The sequence below is a fragment of the Caretta caretta genome, chromosome 12 (assembly GCF_965140235.1).
Source record: "Caretta caretta isolate rCarCar2 chromosome 12, rCarCar1.hap1, whole genome shotgun sequence".
Lineage (NCBI taxonomy): Eukaryota > Metazoa > Chordata > Testudines > Cheloniidae > Caretta > Caretta caretta.
The window spans coordinates 18,335,918-18,356,418 of NC_134217.1; the positions used below are offsets into that span (position 1 = coordinate 18,335,918).

Consider the following 20,501-nt stretch of genomic DNA (forward strand, 5'->3'; position numbering starts at 1 on the left):
GTTACTTTCAGACTTTATCTCCCCCTCCCCCCCAACATTTAATGTCATTCATCAGATTGAATGGTTAAAACATGCTCATCAAAGAAAGTATAGACTAAACTTTTTTTTTTACTCTTATACAGTACGACATTAATGATCTATATTAAATATCGGTTGTACTAGCTACCACCAGATCTAAAATTTAGTGGTATTTAAAATGCCTGGAAATGTCATATTAGCAGTGACTATTTACATTAGAAAAGTTTACTTTATTCTAGTGGAAAAAGTGTGCTCAATTATCTTTATTTAAAATAATGAAGATTCTTCTCTATATTTTTTAATATACTTAAATAGTAAACTGTCAAACAATTTATCCTCAATCCAAATACCTGTTTGTGTGTGTGTGTTACTGCCATTAAAAAAAACAAATTGCAGGTGCATAGGCTTTGGGAAGTCAAATGGGAGGGTTAACATTCAATGTTTCTCTGTTCAGACATTCCTTGCATGCATTTGGTTATTTAAGATAAGTTATTGTTTGCACTATGCACAGTGATATGTCTGTTATACAGAGTTGCCCATAACATTCCTATAATGGAAACTACTGTAATTCAAAGTGTTATCCAGATGAATTCATAATATAGTTCTGTTTAGTATAATGAATTTAACTTTTCAAAGCTATTCTGAATAAAATTTAATTGCTTCATACTGTGATGGGCCATCTACTTAGGAAAAATATTTGTTTTGAGGGAAGGATCAGCAACTGCAGCTTTGCAAGCCTGGTTCTCTTAGTCTATGTGTGTAGTCAAAGTAGAAGGTTCTCAAAATGGCACTAGACCATACACCACACTACTAATAGCCAGCATTTGAGTATCAATTACAACTTCATTGAGGTGTTTAATGAATGTAAGTTGTGACTTTGGAAGGCCTTTATTGTTTGTGTCAAGAATAGTAAAAGCATGAACAGCAATAAATAAAATATAAGTGTCCTTAATGCAGAAAAGTGGACAGGTAAAGGTGGTGTTATGCATAACCTCAGTGTATTCAGCTATTTAGATATTAAAGGCTATGATTAGTGTTTGTTTAAAATCTTCAGTATTAGTATAAAGGACTTACATCTTTAAAGCACCAAAAAAAAAGGAACTTGTGTTCAACCACCAGTAGCTTTCTAGGTCCCAGTCCCGCCCTGCTTATTTCTGAAAAATGCAGTGCGTACTTCTACCAAGTTCAATGAAAATGAATGCACTTGCAGTTCAGCATAAACTATACAAATGTAATCTGTGTACAGAATTTCTGCTGGGCAATTCTAAATGTAGTTTTACAAATTGAGTGCATCTGTGAAACAAGTACAGTACGCAGGGGGTTGGATCACTCGGCTCTATGTGGACAATACCTCAGTGGCCTGTTGATATGGAAGCTGATAGAACTCTGTAGTCCCTTATTAGAAATAAACACTTTCTATATAAATCAACCAGTCACAAAAAATATATCCATCCCGTGTAGAAGCTATGTACCCACCTTCTCATGGAAAAAAAACATGCTTGTTTAAATAGAAAGCTCCTCTGTCTTCTGACTTCCTGCTGCTCCTCTCACTACCAGGTAAGGGCTACTGCCTTGTCCCTCCATGTGAAAAAGGAGCAGCTGAGAGTAGGAAGCTTTCAGTTTCCTGCCTGTCCTGTGTAGAGTAGAAGGCTACAAGCTGCAGGACTACTTAGCACTAAAAAATGGTAAAGGTGGCAGAGTTTTTTGTTTTTGTTTATTGGTGTCCATTATTGATGTGGTGATGTTAGCTATTTACATGTTTATAATACTTAGCACTTCACATACCTCAACTCTCACTGGAAGAATCTTCTAGCAATTTTTGGCACTTCCCTGCTTTGCAGAGCATTCCAGTGCACTTCTGAGGGCTCACTCACACCCAGGAAATAACTGGAATGATGGACCTTCCTGTTCTGGAAGTTCACAGGTAAGGAGAAACTGTCATATTTGTCTTAATGTAAAGATGCAATAAACACTCTTTAGCCTTGGTTTTTTAAGGCTGTATTTGAAAGCTTGTATTGTGGGCCCTTTACATGACAAGGGAAGATGAAGCCTTCTGAAGAAAGGGATTTTATACCTTTTAATATAATTAATGGATCAGTTCTAAGAATGCCACTGAACAAATGTAGGATTAGTCCTACTATGACCCACAGAAGGTTTAACAGATCTCTTTATACATATACAGAAACCAGTTGAAGCAAAATATTTTATAGTGTATGCTTCATTGTGATTTCCTATTATGGTATAGTTACCACCATCCCTTCACAAATTTGTTTTAGCAGACCCCCATTTGTCTTGAAGTCTCTCACCTTGTTACAATTTTATGAGCAGTGGTGGTATATTTCAAAACCAGTCATTCATTAGTAGAACTAGCTTGCAAGAAGTGGTCAAACCTTTATTAATCGAATACCAAACTGAAAAATTAAGTTACAAAGATCAGCATTACTACAAGACTTTAATCTTTCTTCATGACCTAACATAAGGAAAATAACATTAAGAGACTCCTAGTCACAGAATATAATCATCTTCCCCATAATTTAAAACACATGTGTAGACTGAAGTTGGTAGCTTAAATTACAGCCCTCATATAAGAGGGTGGAAAAATACATGAGGTTAAGAGACTAATATGATTCTTTACAAAGGGTAGAGTGGTAAAGGAAACTAGAATTTGACAATTAAGGGTATACTTTTTCTATACTCTTGTTCTGAAGTGTTTATATACCAACAACTACTAATTGAATTTTGGAGCTTTTAAAACACCAAATCAAAATGTTCCCTTTTCATTTGAGCATCCAGTTTTTCCACAAGGGAGATTTAAGGAGTCTTTCTTTGTATAAGCCTGACTTTTGTCCCTCCCCATGCAAAAAATCTACCTTTTTAAAAACTCATCTGATTTGTCAAATTTCTCATGACTGCTGCTCTGCCAGAAGAGTATGGTTTTAGAAATTCCAGGAGAGAATGAAGTCAAATACTAAACTGTTGGGAGAAAAAAATTAAGAATCTTTGCATATTTTAAGAATCCTCTAACATCCTCTTCCAAAACTCTGCGTTAATTAAGAGGCCATAATTTCCAGTGGGGACTCACCCTTCTCTCCACTAGCATGTACACAATTTTGAATGTGTGAATAGGTATTAATTAGTGCAGGGGTGGGCAAACTTTCTGGCTTGGGGGCCTCATCTGGGTATGGAAATTGTATGGTGAGCCATGAATGCTCATGAAACTGGGGGTAGGGGTGGGGCCAGAAATGAGGAGTTCAGGGTGAGGGAGGGGGATCAGGCTGTTGAGCAAAGCAGCTCCCAGAAGCATGTCCCCCCTCCAGGCAGCTCTTGTGCCTTGTCCTCAGGTGCCATCCCTGCAGCTCCCTTTGGCCAGGAACCACAGTAGCACACAGAGCTGCAGGGAGTGGGGCAAGCCCCTGGCCCCCAGCCAGAGCAGGGTAAACCCCTGACCCTGCTCCCCAGCAGGTGCTGAGGGCTGGATTAAATGGTCTGATGTGGGCTGTAGTTTGCCCACCCCAGTATTAGTGTGAGAGAGCCTCCATTCATGTATGGTATCTAGTGAAGGCTTAAAAAACAGCCTGTATGTTGGTGTTTATTAGTACTTTGAAGCTAAAATTGCTCTGCATGGCCTGATCAATGTCCTCATCAGAATAAGACCATAAAGAGGAGAGAACAGTCTAGTGGAAAAAATCAGTGATGCAAATCAGGAAGTCAAATTCCACTCCTGGCTCTGCTGCACTGGGTGGCTTTAATGACTTGATCCTTATGATTATTATCTCTCACAGGAATGTCATGAGGTATAAAATGTTTGAGAGTTACCTTTAAGAATAAAATAACTCTTTTTCACAAGGGGAAAATAGGTTCAGATGTTTAATTTGCTTAACTGTCCTGCCATTCAGTGGCAAAGCCAGGCTTAGAACCTTATGCATAATGTGCTGGACACCACTTCTCAGGCAGATATCATTTATCCATTAAAAGGGGGATAAGACATGCTTCACAGAAGTGATTAATCAATATTTGTATGTGTTTTCCAATATGCTCTCCCACAAGTCTTTTCCTGACCTGCTTTTAGATTTAGTCTCCTATCTTTTTTCCTGTTGTGAAGGAGTAGTTTTGGTGGCATTCACTGGGTGAATATTTGCATTTTGACTGCAACTCTGGTTTGTGAAATCTTGTATTTTATTCCACATCTATGAGCACCTCCCCCAACACAACTCCATTTCATTTATCACAGATACGTGTATTAAATATTTGTGCTGATTTAAGGTGAGAAACTAATTTCTCTCTAGTTAAGGAAGAGATGGGTCTTAAGTCAAATTTTAACCACTCTTCTCCCATACCTAATGTAAGAGACCTGAAATTTTACCTATTGGAAAGTTTTAGCGTGAGGTCCACAAATGCATCATATCAAATATTTCCTAGCTTTTTGCAAGTTAGTTTAAATATCAGCTGGATGTGTTAAAAATACACCACTGACCATTAAGATTAGGCACTTTAAAATAAGGCCTTGAGCCAAAAATGAACAAAATAGGGAATATAGGACACGAGCAATGGTATCTGAGCATAATGAAGGTGGTTATGGGGACTCATGCTTTACATTTTTTAAATGAAACAACTCTGAAATTCTTGTTTTGTAATATTTTAACAAATGCATATTTGCAAGGTTTTTAGACAAAACACTAATGCACTTCAACTTTTTTGCTGGGAAAGTAAGCAGTATTCACTGATAGTTTTTCAGATGAGCTCAGTGCATTTATTTTAATTATATAAGTTATCCATATTAAACTTCATGTAACACATCTGTTGCCTGATCACTAGAGCTATCATTAAACCCATCTGTATACAGTAGTAACAAAACTAGAGCATCGGAGACATGAAGTATCTAGAGCAAAAGTGTTTAAGGGGGTTAGGTGCTTTCGAAAAATATATCCCTAATCTTCACACTCTTGGTCTCTGCTTGGGTGTGCAAGCAGGTATGTGTACTCTCCTCCATTAATACCTGTACATGCTGCTGATAGAACTAGTATATATAAAATGTGTTTGATAAATTGGCGCATATAAAGTTGCAGGCACACTTTCTATTAGTAATAGTCAAGTAGAACTGGCATTGAGGCCCCACTGAAAGTCAAGCCTTAACTTTTAATGGGTGGCACAGCACATCACAGTGAGGCCTCAATACTTGCCCTCCTGTTTTGTATCACTGCAGGTCACGTTTTTACCATCTGACAGTTGAATGAGAGTTTAATGTTGATGTACAGGATATCTCACCCAATCCGCTTAAAGTTTACTATTCAAGCGCTCAAGTCCGGTCTTGATTGAAAATCCCCCATCGAAAGCTGCATTCAGAACTTCATCCAGGCAGCTTGCCATAACAAAATTCAAATCCTGCCGCACGTTCATTGCAATCTCTTCAAGGTCTTTTTCATTTCTTTGAGGAATGATAATTCTCTTCAGTCCAGCTCTATGGGCTGCTAGGACTTTGTCCTTAATTCCCCCAACCTATTAAAAACCACACCATTTAAAAAAGTTATTTAGTTATGATGCTTTCTGCAAAGCAGTCACAAGTGGCATTTTGAATTAAATATTAAGTGAACAAAACAGGATTCCAGATGTGCATCCATAATTCATCATACTGAGAGCTTAAACTGCATGGACATACTTTTAATGGAATGTTTTTCTCCTGAATCACTTTTTAGGAGAAGGTAAATTTGGAAGTGTTTGCCTTACCCATATGAGCTAAAAAGATTGCCAACAGGCATTTATTAGTCTTAAACTGCTAAAATGGGAAATATGATTAGTGTAAGAGGAAAAAACCTCATTGGGCCCACAAAGATTCCAGCTGCATAGCTGCAAGAATCTCAAACATGAGATCTCATTAATCTCTTACCCTCACATATATCCTTGCACCCATCAACATAGGAAAAAACACTTCTAAAAAGGCATTGGTCTCTCTTATGATTCCCATTTTAAGGTAACACAAGGCTTGGCTGTGCCCTGCTGGACCCTCCAATCTCTGGCTGTTCTTTTCTATGCATGGTAAAGCACTGTGTATCTTAGTAACATTAACAATGGAAAGAAAGGCCACTGTTTGTTTCAGGTGTATCTGTCTCTCTCTACAGCTTACTCAGGGCTTGTCTACATGACAAAAGTTAGTGTGCGCCATGTAGACAAGCCTTTATCCTTATACAAAAGCAAAAAAACCTACCAAAAAATGCTTATGCATACAGCTATGCTTTTCAAGCAGTTGAAAATACATACTGTAGCATATTCAAAATACAGCCAAGCATCCACTATAACTGTGAATCTCTATACTTGGCAACAAAATAGGTAGCCTCTCTATATGTTTAATGCAGTTTGTTCACAGAATCCAAAGAGGGATCATTCTGATTCACTAACAGGTTACTTTTAAAATTTATAAAATTATTTCTGTCACAGTATGAAATCCTACAACTATAGAGTCATGAAATAACATCCACATAAGCAGGACAGAAATCACCATTTATTGAAAAAGGGCCCAATTAATGTTTAAATGAGATGCAAGAGTGTGGTGGTGGTGTATTTTCTTAGTTCATGAAAATAAACTAATTAGCACAGCAGAATGGAGAAATCTTGGATTGGATTTTCAAAAGCACCATAGTCTGAGGAGTACACATCACAAGACTGTTGTGCTACTATGTCACTTTGGCATGTGGTTTTGAAAATCCTTTTTGTATATGACTGTTTAAGAGCAGCACTCCCCCTTTTTAAGTCTCCTGTCTGGAGCTGTATAAACCTCATAATTCACCTCTATTCCCACCTGCAAAATTTACAGAAACGGACACTTCACCACCCAAAGTAAGCAAGTTTTAAGATTAATGCAAAACTAACTTTGCTTTTCAAAGAGATCTATTTTCCTATGGAAATGTGTATATGTACATGCCCCCAACAAAGAACCAGGTTCATTTTGAGTTTGTAGTGAAATGCAAAAGATGTGAATTATGAGTTCGGTTTTCTTTTGATTACAAGTATTTCATAGTTCTCTCCCTCACCCCACCCCTCCAACCTATTCATGGCAACTAGTTTATATATATATATATATATATATATATTTAGATTGCTTTAAACATTATATATATATATAAACATCCAAATCAAGATGCTTTGATATGGTTTTACATCCTGTATTTTACAGAAAAGCAACCAACCAAAAAGTCCCAGAAGCTAAAATTGAGAAATCCACTAAAAAGCAAATCAGAAGATAAAAAAAGTTCCAAGCTTCATCCGTAAAGCACCATTCTAAAAACTGAACTTCCACAATCCCTGTTCATCTTCCAAGAATGTTGATCTATAACTGGTGGGCAACCTGTGGCCCGCACGTAGCCCATCAGGGTAATCTGCTGGTGGACTGCCAGCGGGAAGTGGTGCGAGCCACGGTTGCCCACCACTGATCTATAAGGTACGTCTATGGTGCATTCTCCTTTTGGTGACATGTAGAATACGTATATACACCCCTAGCACAGGTATAAATGGCAGCATCGTACTGCTTAGTCAAGTAGACATATCAGAACCTTCTGCTATGCCTCCCCTGTCTACACTGCTATTTTAGGCAGTATTGTGTCCCACTGCAGGGGCCTTTCCTCACCACAGAGAGCATCTGGAGCCTTTCCCTGTCCCAAGGAAAGACTCTGTCATCTCCCCTCTGGTTGAACAGCTGTAGCACACCATGTGAAGAGGAGACTGACTGCTCAGGGAGACACAAATTAAAGTAAAACCAATCCAAAAGAAAATATAGAGCTGGTTCAACAAACAAAGGAAAATGTCAACTATCAAAACTAGGAGAGCTAATATCTTTTATTGGACCAACTTCCATTAGCCAAAAGAGACAAGATTTTTGAGCTTACACACAGCTCTTCAGGTCTGGGAAAGGAAGAAGAGCTCTATGGAAGCTCATCTTTCTCCATCAGAAGTTGGTCCAATAAAAGATATTACCTTGCCCACCTTGTCTTTCTAATACCTGGGACCAAGACAGCTACACTGACACTACAAACTACTATCAGAATTGTCAATATTTTGACAAACCAAACCAGAATTTTTCATAACTTTCTATTCTGTGAAAAGTTTGGGTATTTTGACTTTGTCCTGAAAGAAAAAAGCGTCAAAATATCAATTTCCTGCGTGACAGAAATTTTAATTTTAGACCAACTCTAGTGATATGTGATCTAGTATCTTGTAACATCTGGGAGACGTTTTCATAGATTACAGTGATGCCCTTATAGAGCAACGGAAGTTTATTTGTAAGTGTTCTCTCTCAAATTCTACCACCATGCTACTCATACTATTCGGCGAGAAGAAACATTAGCTACTTTTTTTCTCTGTAAATGACAAAGTCTAATATCTAGAAAGTTACTTGCTCAGTACAAAGAAGCACCATAAATACTATAATAGTTAGTACCAAGATAAGGTACAGTTCAAACTACCATTCTGAAGTAAAGATTAGCCATTATTAACCAAAACTGAAATTAACTGAAGTTTCTATTGAAAATGTAACTTTGCCATTATAGTCAAATATCTCTGACAATCACCACAGTTAGCAAGGAAGATGACATAAAAAACAGTGGAATACATGGATTACCATTCTAAACACACCACAGCATAAGTATTTAAATTGTTTTGTGTGCAAGTCATAGGTCTGATGTCAAACAAGTTCATGTGCATGTAATCTTAAGAATTTGTATATACAAGTAATGTATGCAATTATCTGTCTTTCCTTCCATAACGGCAGACATAAGGACTTGACGAGTAGCTTTTCTGAAATGTTCAAAATGTATTAGTTGAAGTTGTTACTGGAATTAAGAAGCCAGATCCCCAGCTGCTGTAAATTGATGTGGTTCTGTTGATGTCAATGAGCTTCTTTAACTTATAGCAGTTAAGGATAAGGCATTAAAGAGTATTCCTTGGATACAAATCAACGGGTTTTTTAACAGGCCATTCTTTGCTTAGGAAAAAGTTAAAAAATAAAGTATTCCAGATGGGAAAGTGAAAACAAAGAATGGACTTAGGTTGGCAGTCTTATAAATCCTAAACTAATGCAAGTCCTTGAGAAGGAGACAGGAGAGAGCTTCCTTTTGCTATGATGAAGCAGAGTTAGGAGAGCGTAAAATTAGTATTCTGTATTTTTAATACCAAAATAAAGCCAAACACAATCCTGCTTTTCACACAATAAAAACAGGGTCCTGTCTTGCTAACTCTCACAATCTGCCATAAGGCGTCCTACTATGTGAAGTCCTTTTGAATCCAACGGGATGCTCATGTGAGTGTCAGCAGTATTCTGGACCCTCAAGAGCCAGTTTTCAGAAAGGATAGTTATTTCTCAAAAACAGTTAATATGGGCATGTGTTTGTGGTCTGCACTTAATGACCTGGCCAAAAAACCAGTTATACTGTGCCAGATGTCTCATGTTATTTAAGGTGCAACAACCCTATTCAATTTAGTAATCTGAATTAAGCCTACGATGACATACCTGAATTACTGCAACACCCTCTTCTCGAGTGCGAGCCTTGACAAATGCAGTGTTGCCCTGGTCATTTCCACTCAGAATGCTGCTATAAAGATCATTCTCTTAGCCTGTCACATGTCCAACATACATAAGTGGCTTGTCTTCACTTTCAAAGCCCTTCACAACATGTCCCCCACCCTATTACCTCTTCTGAGATGTCAACTCCTAGCTCTGATCAGCCCACGATGCCAGCCTCCATTGCCTACTTGTTTTGTGGCTTTTTTGATGCTGCCGCTCATGCTTGGAGGTGCTCTCCCTAAATAGCCACAAATATACTCCACTCATTATTCTAATTCAAATCCGTCTAGCTCTCTGATGCCTACAAAACTTAACCATGATTAGGCTGCTTGTGTGCTGAGCCTAACCTCTCATGCTGACCAATATTGCCTCATTATTTCCTTGAATTCCCATCCGTCTGTCTGTCTGTAGCCACCTGTTGTGTTTTGTCTTATGGTTAGATCTTAAGATCTTCGGAGCAGCAAATGTCTTTTTGTTCTGTTTGTACAGTGGGGACTAGAGCTCCAAAGTACTATGATAATTCAAAAAAACCCAACACATAATGGATGTTTTTGCCCTGCCCTCCTAATTGCATGTTTTAAGGTAGTTTTTAAATTGTGAAAAATACTGTTCTCACATTGAGCAGTACAGATCTATAACTAAATTACAGCCAACTTAACTTCATTCTTTACACATAGTTGCTATAATTATGTTCATAAAGAGCTTAGGGCTTGACTAAAGCCAGATTTTACCTACACTGTACTCAACACTATGGGGGAAGAAAAGCGTTTGTGGTTTAGGTTGAACTTCTGCCCATACCCATAGCACATCTGCATATTTTATGCTAATTGTACAAATAAACTATGCTATTATCACCGGAGTCTAATCCTCGCTCCATGGACTACAATAATAAAAATACCCTGTCAATAGCAATAATTTGATTTTTTTTCCCCCAGGAACTAAAGCTTTTTAATTTGCAACACACATGTAGGAAATGTAAATGGATATTATGAATTTTAGGAAGTATTAGAAAAGGAAATGTGTACTTGTAAAAATAATAAATCAAAGTTATCTGTTCCACTGAAAATATCACCCATATACTAACAAATTTTTCATGCAAATTGCATAAAATCAGGTAACTTTCATAGTGTATATCTGGATGTGAACTAGGACTTTTCTATGCATCTGTGCTAATTATACTGAAAGACAATATCCAGGAATGAACTGTAGCAAGATAACAAGGTTTATACCTGGGTAAGTAACTATGAAGAAAATTACTACTTCATCTTACAGAGGGGGCATAAAGAGGAAAAAACCCACAGTGCTATCTTAATATAGGTTAACTTTTCCAAATGAGACTTACTGGAAGAACAAGGCCTCTTAGTGTAATTTCTCCAGTCATTGCTACATCTGAACGCACCAGCCTCCCACTGAAAAGTGAGGCAAGACAGGTTACTATGGTAACTCCAGCAGATGGTCCATCTTTTGTGACGGCTCCAGCTGGGAAGTGCAGATGGATGTCGGTGTTGTCAAGGAGATCAAAACTTCCAGAAGCTTAAAGAAAAAAAAGAATGGTTTTGAATGTGGAAAATTCAAACCTGTGTTGTTCCTGGTCTTTGTTCTAAAAAGGCACGGGAGAACTAGAATTATTAGCAAATGCATTATATGAAAACAGTATACTTAAAAATGGGGGGGGGGAGGGGAGAGCACCCTGAAAACACCCCCCCCCCAGTGAAAACACTACCTTGCCCCACGAAAATCTAAACTTTCCTAGGCCAAAGGTGGCTTGCTATCTATATTAAACAGGATAAAAATCTAGGATTTTCTGGAAAAAAAAAACCTAGATATTTTTAAGGCCTAAACTTATTACAATCTCTTAAAACACTTAAGTAGAAATAAATATACTGAATCCATGAGCTTTCATCAAAAATTTTGAGTTAAAGGCTGATTTTCTATATAAAGAATTAATCAGGGGTAAAATATCTAACTTTTGAGGTCAAGCATTATAAATTGCATAATAGCCATATATCATAGTAAGGGCTTGATCCTGTGGGGTACGCAGGGACTGTGCCACTGGGTTCAGGAGACTGGCAAAGTCATCACCGGCAGTGGGACCTGGCCTCTGACTCCAAGCGACACTTTCATGTATCTCATCAGGATCATCCACTGAGCCTACGTGGGTGGTCTAAACCTTCTATTTCATAGCTTCTCCCTACCTGAGCTCTGACTGGCTTATTTTACAATATAAAAGAAAGTCACTAGCAAAGCACCTGGAACCAGAGTTTGTTGAAGCGCAAAACCAGCTTTTGACAGCAATAGCCTCTTCTGCAGGCACAAAAAGAATATTTTCTTCATTTATTCAAAGTTGAAAAATCAACTGGAAGTTGAAAAAGTAGGAAAATCACTTCTTTTTCACTTCCAATCAATAAAAATGAGGGAGGGCATGACATCTGCTAGTTTTAAAAGTTTGAAGGACAGCCTAAATAACTTAGAAGACTGTTTCATTTTCAAGAAACATAGGCAAGTAGGAACTCCAGCTCCAGTCACTTTCATTTAGGCATATTTGAAAATTTTCCCAGGCTGACTTGAAACAATCAGTTTAATTCACTGACTAAAGTAATACCTCTGTTTGATAACAAATCATTTAGCTGTAGATGTGTACCACCTTTTGAGAAGAGAAATTTAGGTGTCCAAAACAGTTAAGGTTGTTTTGTTTAATAAAAATAAATTCTGTCCTGTTCTGTGTTTAATTAAATTCCAGTTACCATTCTAATTCAGCGCAACACAAACCATGAACAAAAAGTTAATTATCTAATATATAAGCAATAATATATCATTCACTTTTTCTAATATACTAAAATTGTACAATTAATAAAAATCTGAACATATTAAGCTATAAAAGTGCTTAAATAAATGTATATAGTTATAGCATATCCTCTTAGCTAGCAAAAAAATGAACCAAATCTAGTGTAAAGGCTGTAAAGTGTAGTTAAAGTCTACTTAGCTGTAAATCAACATGTTTGAATGGTTATAACAACTAATGAGAAAAAGCACCTTGTTTTAGAAAATAACTGAACAAATGGAAAAAATTATTAAAATAATTTAAATCGAGACATTTCACTTAATTTAAAATTGCCTTCATATAAATCAATCCACCCTGATACTAAATTCCTAGACAAAAAATATAGTCAAGAATGAATTAAGATTGTAAATAGTTCTACTTACAAAAATTTTTAAATGTTAGAAGTCAGGAAATTCAGAGCATTGGTTAAAACTCAAACATTTAAAAGTCAGGAAACTAGAACATGGAATCAGTAAAGGACTAATAATTTCTGGAAATAGTTATAGGTTCAAAATAAACCTTGACTGTAATCTGTACCCCAACCATCTTTCAACTATGGACCAGAGACTTCACAACTCCAGAGAAAATGGCTTGTGTACCTGTAAACTAATCTCACCCTTTATGAAGATCTGAATGAAGTCTACATTTTCCCCTTGCCCTTCTGGTATAGGACACAGAACACCATCTCTTATTATCAATAGAGCTCTGCTTCTATTTACCACTCTACCTGATATACCCTCTAAAGATTGTGTGTTGTAGCCAAGCCAGAAATTGTTCATTTGGTCCTTGGACGCTCTGCTGAAACTACCAACAGGAGGTCTGTTAGTCCTGTTAATTATGTTGGTTTTTACTATTTGGCTACTCAGCTCCCCAGAACAACAGATCACCAAACCATGCTGCAGTCTTCTAGAACTTTTGATTTTTTTGATTAAATCATACAAGATTTAAAACTAATTTTCATACTAAAGTCTTTTTTCAGGCTATTGATGGATAAAGATGCTTGTGCGTCACAGTTTAATAGTTCTAGTACAGCCCAAAAAGCCAGTGAAAATGTCTATGCCTACAAGGCTTATTAAACAAAAGTTTTTTAAAAAAAACCCCTACTTTTTATAGAAATGGCTTCTTTATTTTATAGAACAAAAAGTGTTATTTCTGAAAAATAAACACTGCCCGGAGACATTTAACTCTCAAACACCATAGCACTGGGTTTGCTGACTTAGAACCAGAAAGCAAGCAAATAGTTTAATGATGAAAAGCAAATTAGAAATTTAAAATGGATAGAATTTTAAACATCTAAAGTTTCCTTAAATAAATTAAGTTTCATTAAATTCCTTAAATAACTTAACAAAATACAACACTGAGCTGAATCCTCAGCTGTAGCCAGACCTGGCTAACCATCAGCAGGTAGAGGAGAAACCACAAAAGAACGATTTGTGGCTGGTGTTTTTTTGCTGGTCTCGTTTTCAGCATAGTGTAGAGAGGAGCCTATTTCTCCTTTAAGGTAAATATAATTGTCCTAATGGGTCTTAGATAATCAATTAAATAAGACAACTTTTCATGTAAATCAGCAACCTTTTTGTTATTATAATTCATTATTGAAAAATATAATGGTATATTTTTGGGTCATCACAGAAATATCATAAGCTTTGCATAGGAATTAAAACAATTGTTTATATGCATCTCTTTGGTGAGAGGTTACAACAGGTATTCATCTCTATGTTGCATTAGGCTCATACCAACATTCTTGTTTTGTGTTTTTCACATACCATTAGTTAGCTGGTATTTCTTTGCATTGCTACGCAGCCAGCTAATTGCAAGATGTGCCGACTCCTTCATGACATCCCCCAGCTGTCCAGTTAGAGTAAGCTGACCTTCACCATCCATTTGGCTGGCTTCTACAAACATGATCTCACCTCCTAAAGGAGTCCAAGCCAAGCCTATGGCTACTCCTGGCTGATTCAAACGTTCAGATACCTAAGAGAAAACAACTCAGAGTATAAAATGATTTTCAAGAAAGAGAACAATTCAGCAAGGCTTTGGAAATATTTTCGAAACTCTTAACATTCACAACATAAAAGTGAAAACTCTTAGAATAACCTAATTTTCTGTGGCAGAGTTTTACTGATGCCTTCAAAGCAACTCCTAAATTTTAGACAGAAAGGCTAAAGGCAAATCTCCAACCTCATATTTAAATTCCACCCTGCAATAATTCTCCCCAAGTGTGAAAATAAGTTACAGCATTAGGGTATGTCAATGGATGCGCTAGCTCTCATCTATGGCATGCAGCTGGTGATCCAGAGTCCGCTTAAATCAATGGGAGTTTTTCCTTTGACTTATTAGACTTTGGATCAGGCCCACTCTGCAAATACTTGGTCCAATTTTTAAACAAGTTCACTTTGACCGTTTTCACCCCTCGTGTCTGCTTTTTATGATTCTACCACCATGAGAGCCTTACCCACATGAACAGTTGTGAAAACCAAATTTCAATCTTGAATATTGCCCCAAAGTTTATTTCAAACAATGTTTTCAAAAGGAACATTTGCAAGTGCTCCTTTATATAGAATGAGTGTATAAATTTAAGGCCACGTCTACACGTACAGTGCTGCAGAGGCACAGCTGCACCGATACAGCTGCACAGCTGCATCGCATCTGGTGAAGATGCTCTATGCTGACGGGAGAGAGCTCTCCCGTCAGCATAATGAGTCCACCTTCGTGAGCGGCAGAAGCTAGGTCAGCAGGAGAAGCTCTCCCACTGACATAGCGCTGCGCACATGGGCACCTACATCCGTGTACTGTATGTCGCTCAGCATTTATTCACACCCCTAAGAGACGTAAGTTATTCCAACATAGGCTGAAGTGCTGAAATAGCCTAAAGAAATACAGATAAATGAAGGCAGCATATGAGTTTCCTTCCCATTTTAACATTTTCCCCCCCTATAGAATGGCAGAGATTGAAAATCATTTGAGTCATGGCTCTGAAAAGGCGGATTATTAACTAAATGCTTTAGATTAGAGAACAGTTTCATTCACAGAGGCAGAAGAGAAGTACCTCAACTGGACTTTTTGTGGCAGGGAGTGGAGAAGTGCTTTTACAACCTGCAGACAAATGGAGTGAAAATTTCCTCAGCGATAGCATGGATGTAACATTTCTACTGGTCCTGATTTCACAGCATACTCCAGTTACATCCTCCTCTTCAAACATAAATACAATGCGAGGAAGGGCATCCACTGTATGGGTCACAAATGCGCTACTCTAAAAATCAAGGTTTTTAAAGCAAACCATTCTTTGTAAAAGTTTGCACACTAGCTAGACTCTTCCTCCTGCCTTCCTCTGCAAAAAAATCCCAATTATGTCATCAAATACTTAAGGCAAACGTATTTTCTCAGCTGCAGAGTGGTGGAATGAGTTTATTTTGAATGTCAACTATCTACAAAGCACAGATTATTGTTAACCTAACAGTTTTCTTAGGTCTGCTATCCTCCAAGTGTTACCACTACCAAAGATAAACTACACTGTAAACACAGTGAAAATGTAAAGCACTGCACATGGTAAGTGTGAGAGAATATGTCTGTACCAAACTGTCAAATCCATTTTGTTTTGTGTCCGTTTTGTTTTGTGACAATATAGCCATAAATTGCAATCTACATTTTTTAAAAATTCACTACAGTCTTTGTCTTGCTAATACAATCAGTGCTGAGCCAGGTGTTAACCTCCAACATACCACGTTAAGAATGGTCTAATTCTGTAAATTTAGTAATGGATTGGCTTCTTTCAAAAATTCTTAGCTTAAAACAATAGTCACTGTCCCAACTCTACCTCCAGGACTTCTTAACATGACTGTGCCTGTTTCAAGGAGTTATGAAGAGAGCATCTCCCCACCTCCTCAACTGATTTCCATTCCTGATAGCATTAAGGCTCTCTGCTGGTTTAATAAAGCAGTGGGTACAGCTCAACACCTTCACTGGCCTCACACAAAACCTTCCATCATGTTCTTTAATCATTTAAGATTAACACAATATAAAATGCTGCTAAAAAGTAAAACTCGAAGTCACCCTTTCAGCATGGCCTGGCATTCTCTTGTTTATCTTACTGAATATTGAACTTTACAGAAAGTTGAGGACTTGTTACAAACATTATAGTGATTAGCATTTCTGAGTCTGATTAAAATACTAGGTTGTTATATGAAAATGCCCATTAATACTGTACTCCATTAAAAAAAACCACCATCCCCAAACCAAAAACGTAAAGCTTGTAAATAATTTGTACTCTCTTGAACAGCATCCAAAATATTTGGCAGTGGTGAGAAAGCAAACAATTGCTTACACAGTCTGAATTAATGTTGCTCCTCGGTTGATTACCAAGCTAGCCCACTACTGCAATAAGCATGTGCTAAACAAAAGTGCTGGTAAAAGACTGCTTTTTAGTGCCTGGCTTGAGTCACATGACATTGGTGAGGCTTATAACAGGTCATATGGCAGCAATCAGTATCCAGTGTCTGTCACAACTTTAATTTTTTTCTGTTCCCGACTTGTATGTTTAAATTTAATCTATTTATTTGAGGTACATATATGGGATATCTCAGTGCCTCACAATTTTTAATATATTGCTTCTAACAGCACCCTCTTATGGGTCGTAAAGAAATACATTTTACAGATGGCAAACTGAGGCACGAAAAGACAGTGACTTGCCCACAGCTGCACAAGAAGTCTGGGGCAGGGAACTGAACCCATGTTTTTCAAGTCTCGGGCTAGCATCCTAATGATTGGAAAATCCTGCCTCTAAATTTATGACCATAGTTCACAACCTGCCAGGCTCAAATATGATATGCAATGTGGAGAAAGACCCTAACTAAAGAACACCAAAAATTATTCATAAAGCAGCTTAAAATGCTGTGAAATTCATCCCTTTAATGTAAACAATTCTTACTGTAACCTTTGTTTTATGTTTCTGCATTTCTGATGTAAATAAGTTTCAACAATAAATAGAATGGACATTAAACTTGTGTAGAAATTTGTAGGGAAATATGGGACTGAAATGAAGGAGATTTGAGAATAATCTGTCATATAATAATCTAAGAATGCAGCTAGGTAAGAATTTTATAAACCCTATATGCAACCTGGTCAGTGACTAGAACATTCTGTCGCACACAAGCGGGCGGGGGGAAGCTATTGATTTTGAAGATCCTATTTCATGTCTCCAGCAAAATTGTAAACCCTAATTTTCCCAGACGAGGAACTTGGAAATCAAAGAACAACAAACAGTTAAAAAGTCTCTCTCAGGAGACCCTTCCCAAGATCCTTCCCTACCCTGCCAGTTTGTAGTCTGTGTTGTAAAAGCAGCCTGGCCTTAATGAGGCCAGTCTATTCTAGATACTGGTCCTGCCCGGAAAAGGTGAAACACACCTTGAAGATGACTTTCAAGGAGACAGCCATCAAGGCCCATCAACTGTCTCTCAACTATTGATCCATCCACAAGACCAATGAACTGTCTACAAGGAAGTCTGGCTGGGGGGAGGGGCTGGAGTACCTCAGCTTTGGCACATGGCCAAAAGGATCTATGGTTTTATTTAAGGGGGAATGTTCCCTGTGAAAGGGGATCATCCACCACCACGTGCCAGAAGACTGGCCTGGAGAGTGTGCCTTATATACCCAGGTCTAGGAACAGTGAGCATATGAGATTCAGCAGTTGGGTCTACTGGACTGGGCTAGGTTGTGACACTAAAGCTATGTTTACAAACTTCTGCTAGTATTACCTGTTGGTCATGAGCGAGCAGAGGTGTGATCCATGACCAACAGCTCTGCTGGCAGAAGTCTGTGATTTAGATGCAGCCATACTGGCAAAACTGCACTTTTACTGGGATAGCTTGTTTCATTCATGCGGGGTGGTTTTACTATTTTGGTACAAAGTGCAGCTATGCCGGTATACCCATACCACTAAAGCACACCTAGCGTGGGCATAGCCTAAGTATTCTAGCCTTCCTCAGATGCTTCCCTAGAAACAGCTTCCAAGGCTACCAAAATTCTCAGGTATCTCACAGCTCAAACACAGGCCTACCTTCCTCCAGCCCTATCTGAACAACATGATTTTGATCAGTTTGAGATAAGCATAAGGAAGGGTGTGTTGTACTCCTGTTTATTTTATTGATCAAGGCTCCTCCTACTAAATGGACATCCAAACACAAATAACAATGCAATATTCAGGCAGTAATCCATCCCATCACCGAAGTATAATAAAATCTGAGAATGCAAAGGTTTCTTAATGTTTGGCTTTCATAAGTTCCCTTTCCTGTCTAACAAGTACAAAACAACTTCCTTTCTGCAGTTAAAATGAGTGAACTGTTCATTCTACAGCTAGTGCCAGTGATTACTGGCCAAAAGGATGTGCATGAAAGAAACACAGATCGACACTGCTGCAATTGATGCAGCGGGTGTCGATTTAGTGGGTCTAGTGAAGACCTGCTAAATTGATGGCAGAGTGCTCACCGATCGACTTCAGCTCTCCGAGAAGAGTAAGATAAGTCGACCGGAGTGTGTCTCCCATCAACGCAGCGCAGTGAAGACACCGGGGTAAGTCGACCTACTTGACATCGACTCCTGTGACATTGTTCACGTAGCTGGAGTAGCATAACTTAGGTCAACTTATCCCGGTAGTGAAGACAAGCCCAACAGCTGATTCTCACACTGTCTCTCAGAGGGACTGTTCTGCTTGCAGGCCCAGCCGGCTTAGTCATGTGCAGGCAAACACTTATCACATGTGTAAGAATTAAAGTTGGTGTAAGGTAACAAAATGTATTTGAAACTATTATCCCCTCACAAAAGGGAACTTAAACTCAACATACTCCTTTTCAGTACTTTGAGATTTCTGATTTTGTGTTCTATGCTTTGTCTGTGCTGCAAGACACTTAGTACCACACTACATTTGACCCATAGCCATAGATTTTCTTAATGTTTACTTTATTTTTCAGTTTGATGGCTCAGATGTGAAAGCTGTAACTGCGATACTTGAGACTGGCTCCTGAATTATATCCTGCTTGCTATGCAAAGTGGCAGGATGGAAGATCAGAGGGCACAGTGCTTTTGGACTTGGGCAAGACATTAAGCTGTTTGCATTTATTCACAGATCAAGTGATTTAGTTAGAACTTTTTTTTAAAAAAAAAAGAATGTTGTTTGTACATAAGAGACTTGATTTTGCTTATATGGCATTCTTAAAAGTCTCTAGGATCATTTAATCTACTAAAAACTCTAAAAGACTTATCGCCTAATAGAAGCCACAATGACCAACGCCTAATAGAAGCCACAATGACCAATCCCTGGAATTTGCTTTAGCTACAGTATGCGTTTTTCTCATCACATATTAGAGTATTAAACAAACATCTGTTCACCCAGAGTAGTAAGGAAAGTCCAGTAATAAACAAAACCAAGGATTATTTGAGTTCTGTCTGGTATTGCTCAGGGATAAGTGCCTAACAATGTTCCAATATTTTATTGCTCTTGCTTTGGAGACCAGCTGCCTGACACTCATGCATTTGGGAACCTGTCATGCCTTTATGCATCTCAGGTAGACTCCTGTATAATGAGCAAGTCCACCCCATAGACTATGCTTTGGCCTACAGAATGGTGCACTGGGCTGGGGGCCAGAACACCACGAGTCTCAATTGTTCTACTGAATCATGTTAATATTTGTGTATTTCATAACCTTCATTCCTGATCAAGACCTCATACTTGCCTGTTCTCTAAGGCAACGGTATCATTTCCCAATTTCACAAATAAGGTAACAAGAGGTTGTGCAAGGTTACTTAAGGAATATCCAGGAACAGAACCAAGGTCTCTAATAGGACAGACTCCAAGTGTCAGACATTTATCCCTACCATCCTTTGCACTAATTGACAGACTCAGCAGAGGTCAAGAACTGTACAAGCCTTAAAGGCTGAACTACCCCTGCTATCCTCTGGAGAATCCCCTCACCCAGATTTGGGTTGAGACATGCTGACAGGGCAGTGTGTGAGGGAAGCTTGCCTTGACAGCCTGGTGAATGTCTTCAAGCCATCATCTTTCATCAGCACTAAATCCATACATTCCTCACCTCTACATCTTTTCCTATTCCTTCCTGG

The 20,501-nt window shown here is 38.1% G+C and overlaps 1 protein-coding gene and 1 long non-coding RNA gene across 2 annotated transcripts in view; one reads left to right on the forward strand and one right to left on the reverse strand.

The window, feature by feature from the left end:
- The first annotated feature begins 1,826 nt into the window (after nucleotides 1–1,826).
- Nucleotides 1,827–19,433, forward strand: LOC125620859 (uncharacterized). Its single transcript, XR_007352342.2, has 3 exons — nucleotides 1,827–1,942; nucleotides 15,859–15,938; nucleotides 19,355–19,433. It is a non-coding gene; the product is annotated as an uncharacterized LOC125620859 (long non-coding RNA).
- Nucleotides 2,390–20,501, reverse strand: part of LONP2 (lon peptidase 2, peroxisomal) — a 93,698-nt gene continuing 75,586 nt past the window's right edge. Inside the window, exons 13-15 of the mRNA XM_048817049.2 lie at nucleotides 14,156–14,363; nucleotides 10,911–11,101; nucleotides 2,390–5,514 (exon numbers count right to left, since the gene is read on the reverse strand). Of these exons, the coding sequence (XP_048673006.1) occupies nucleotides 5,293–5,514; nucleotides 10,911–11,101; nucleotides 14,156–14,363 (621 nt within the window). The 3' untranslated portion in view covers nucleotides 2,390–5,292. The remainder of the gene's footprint in view (nucleotides 5,515–10,910; nucleotides 11,102–14,155; nucleotides 14,364–20,501) is intronic.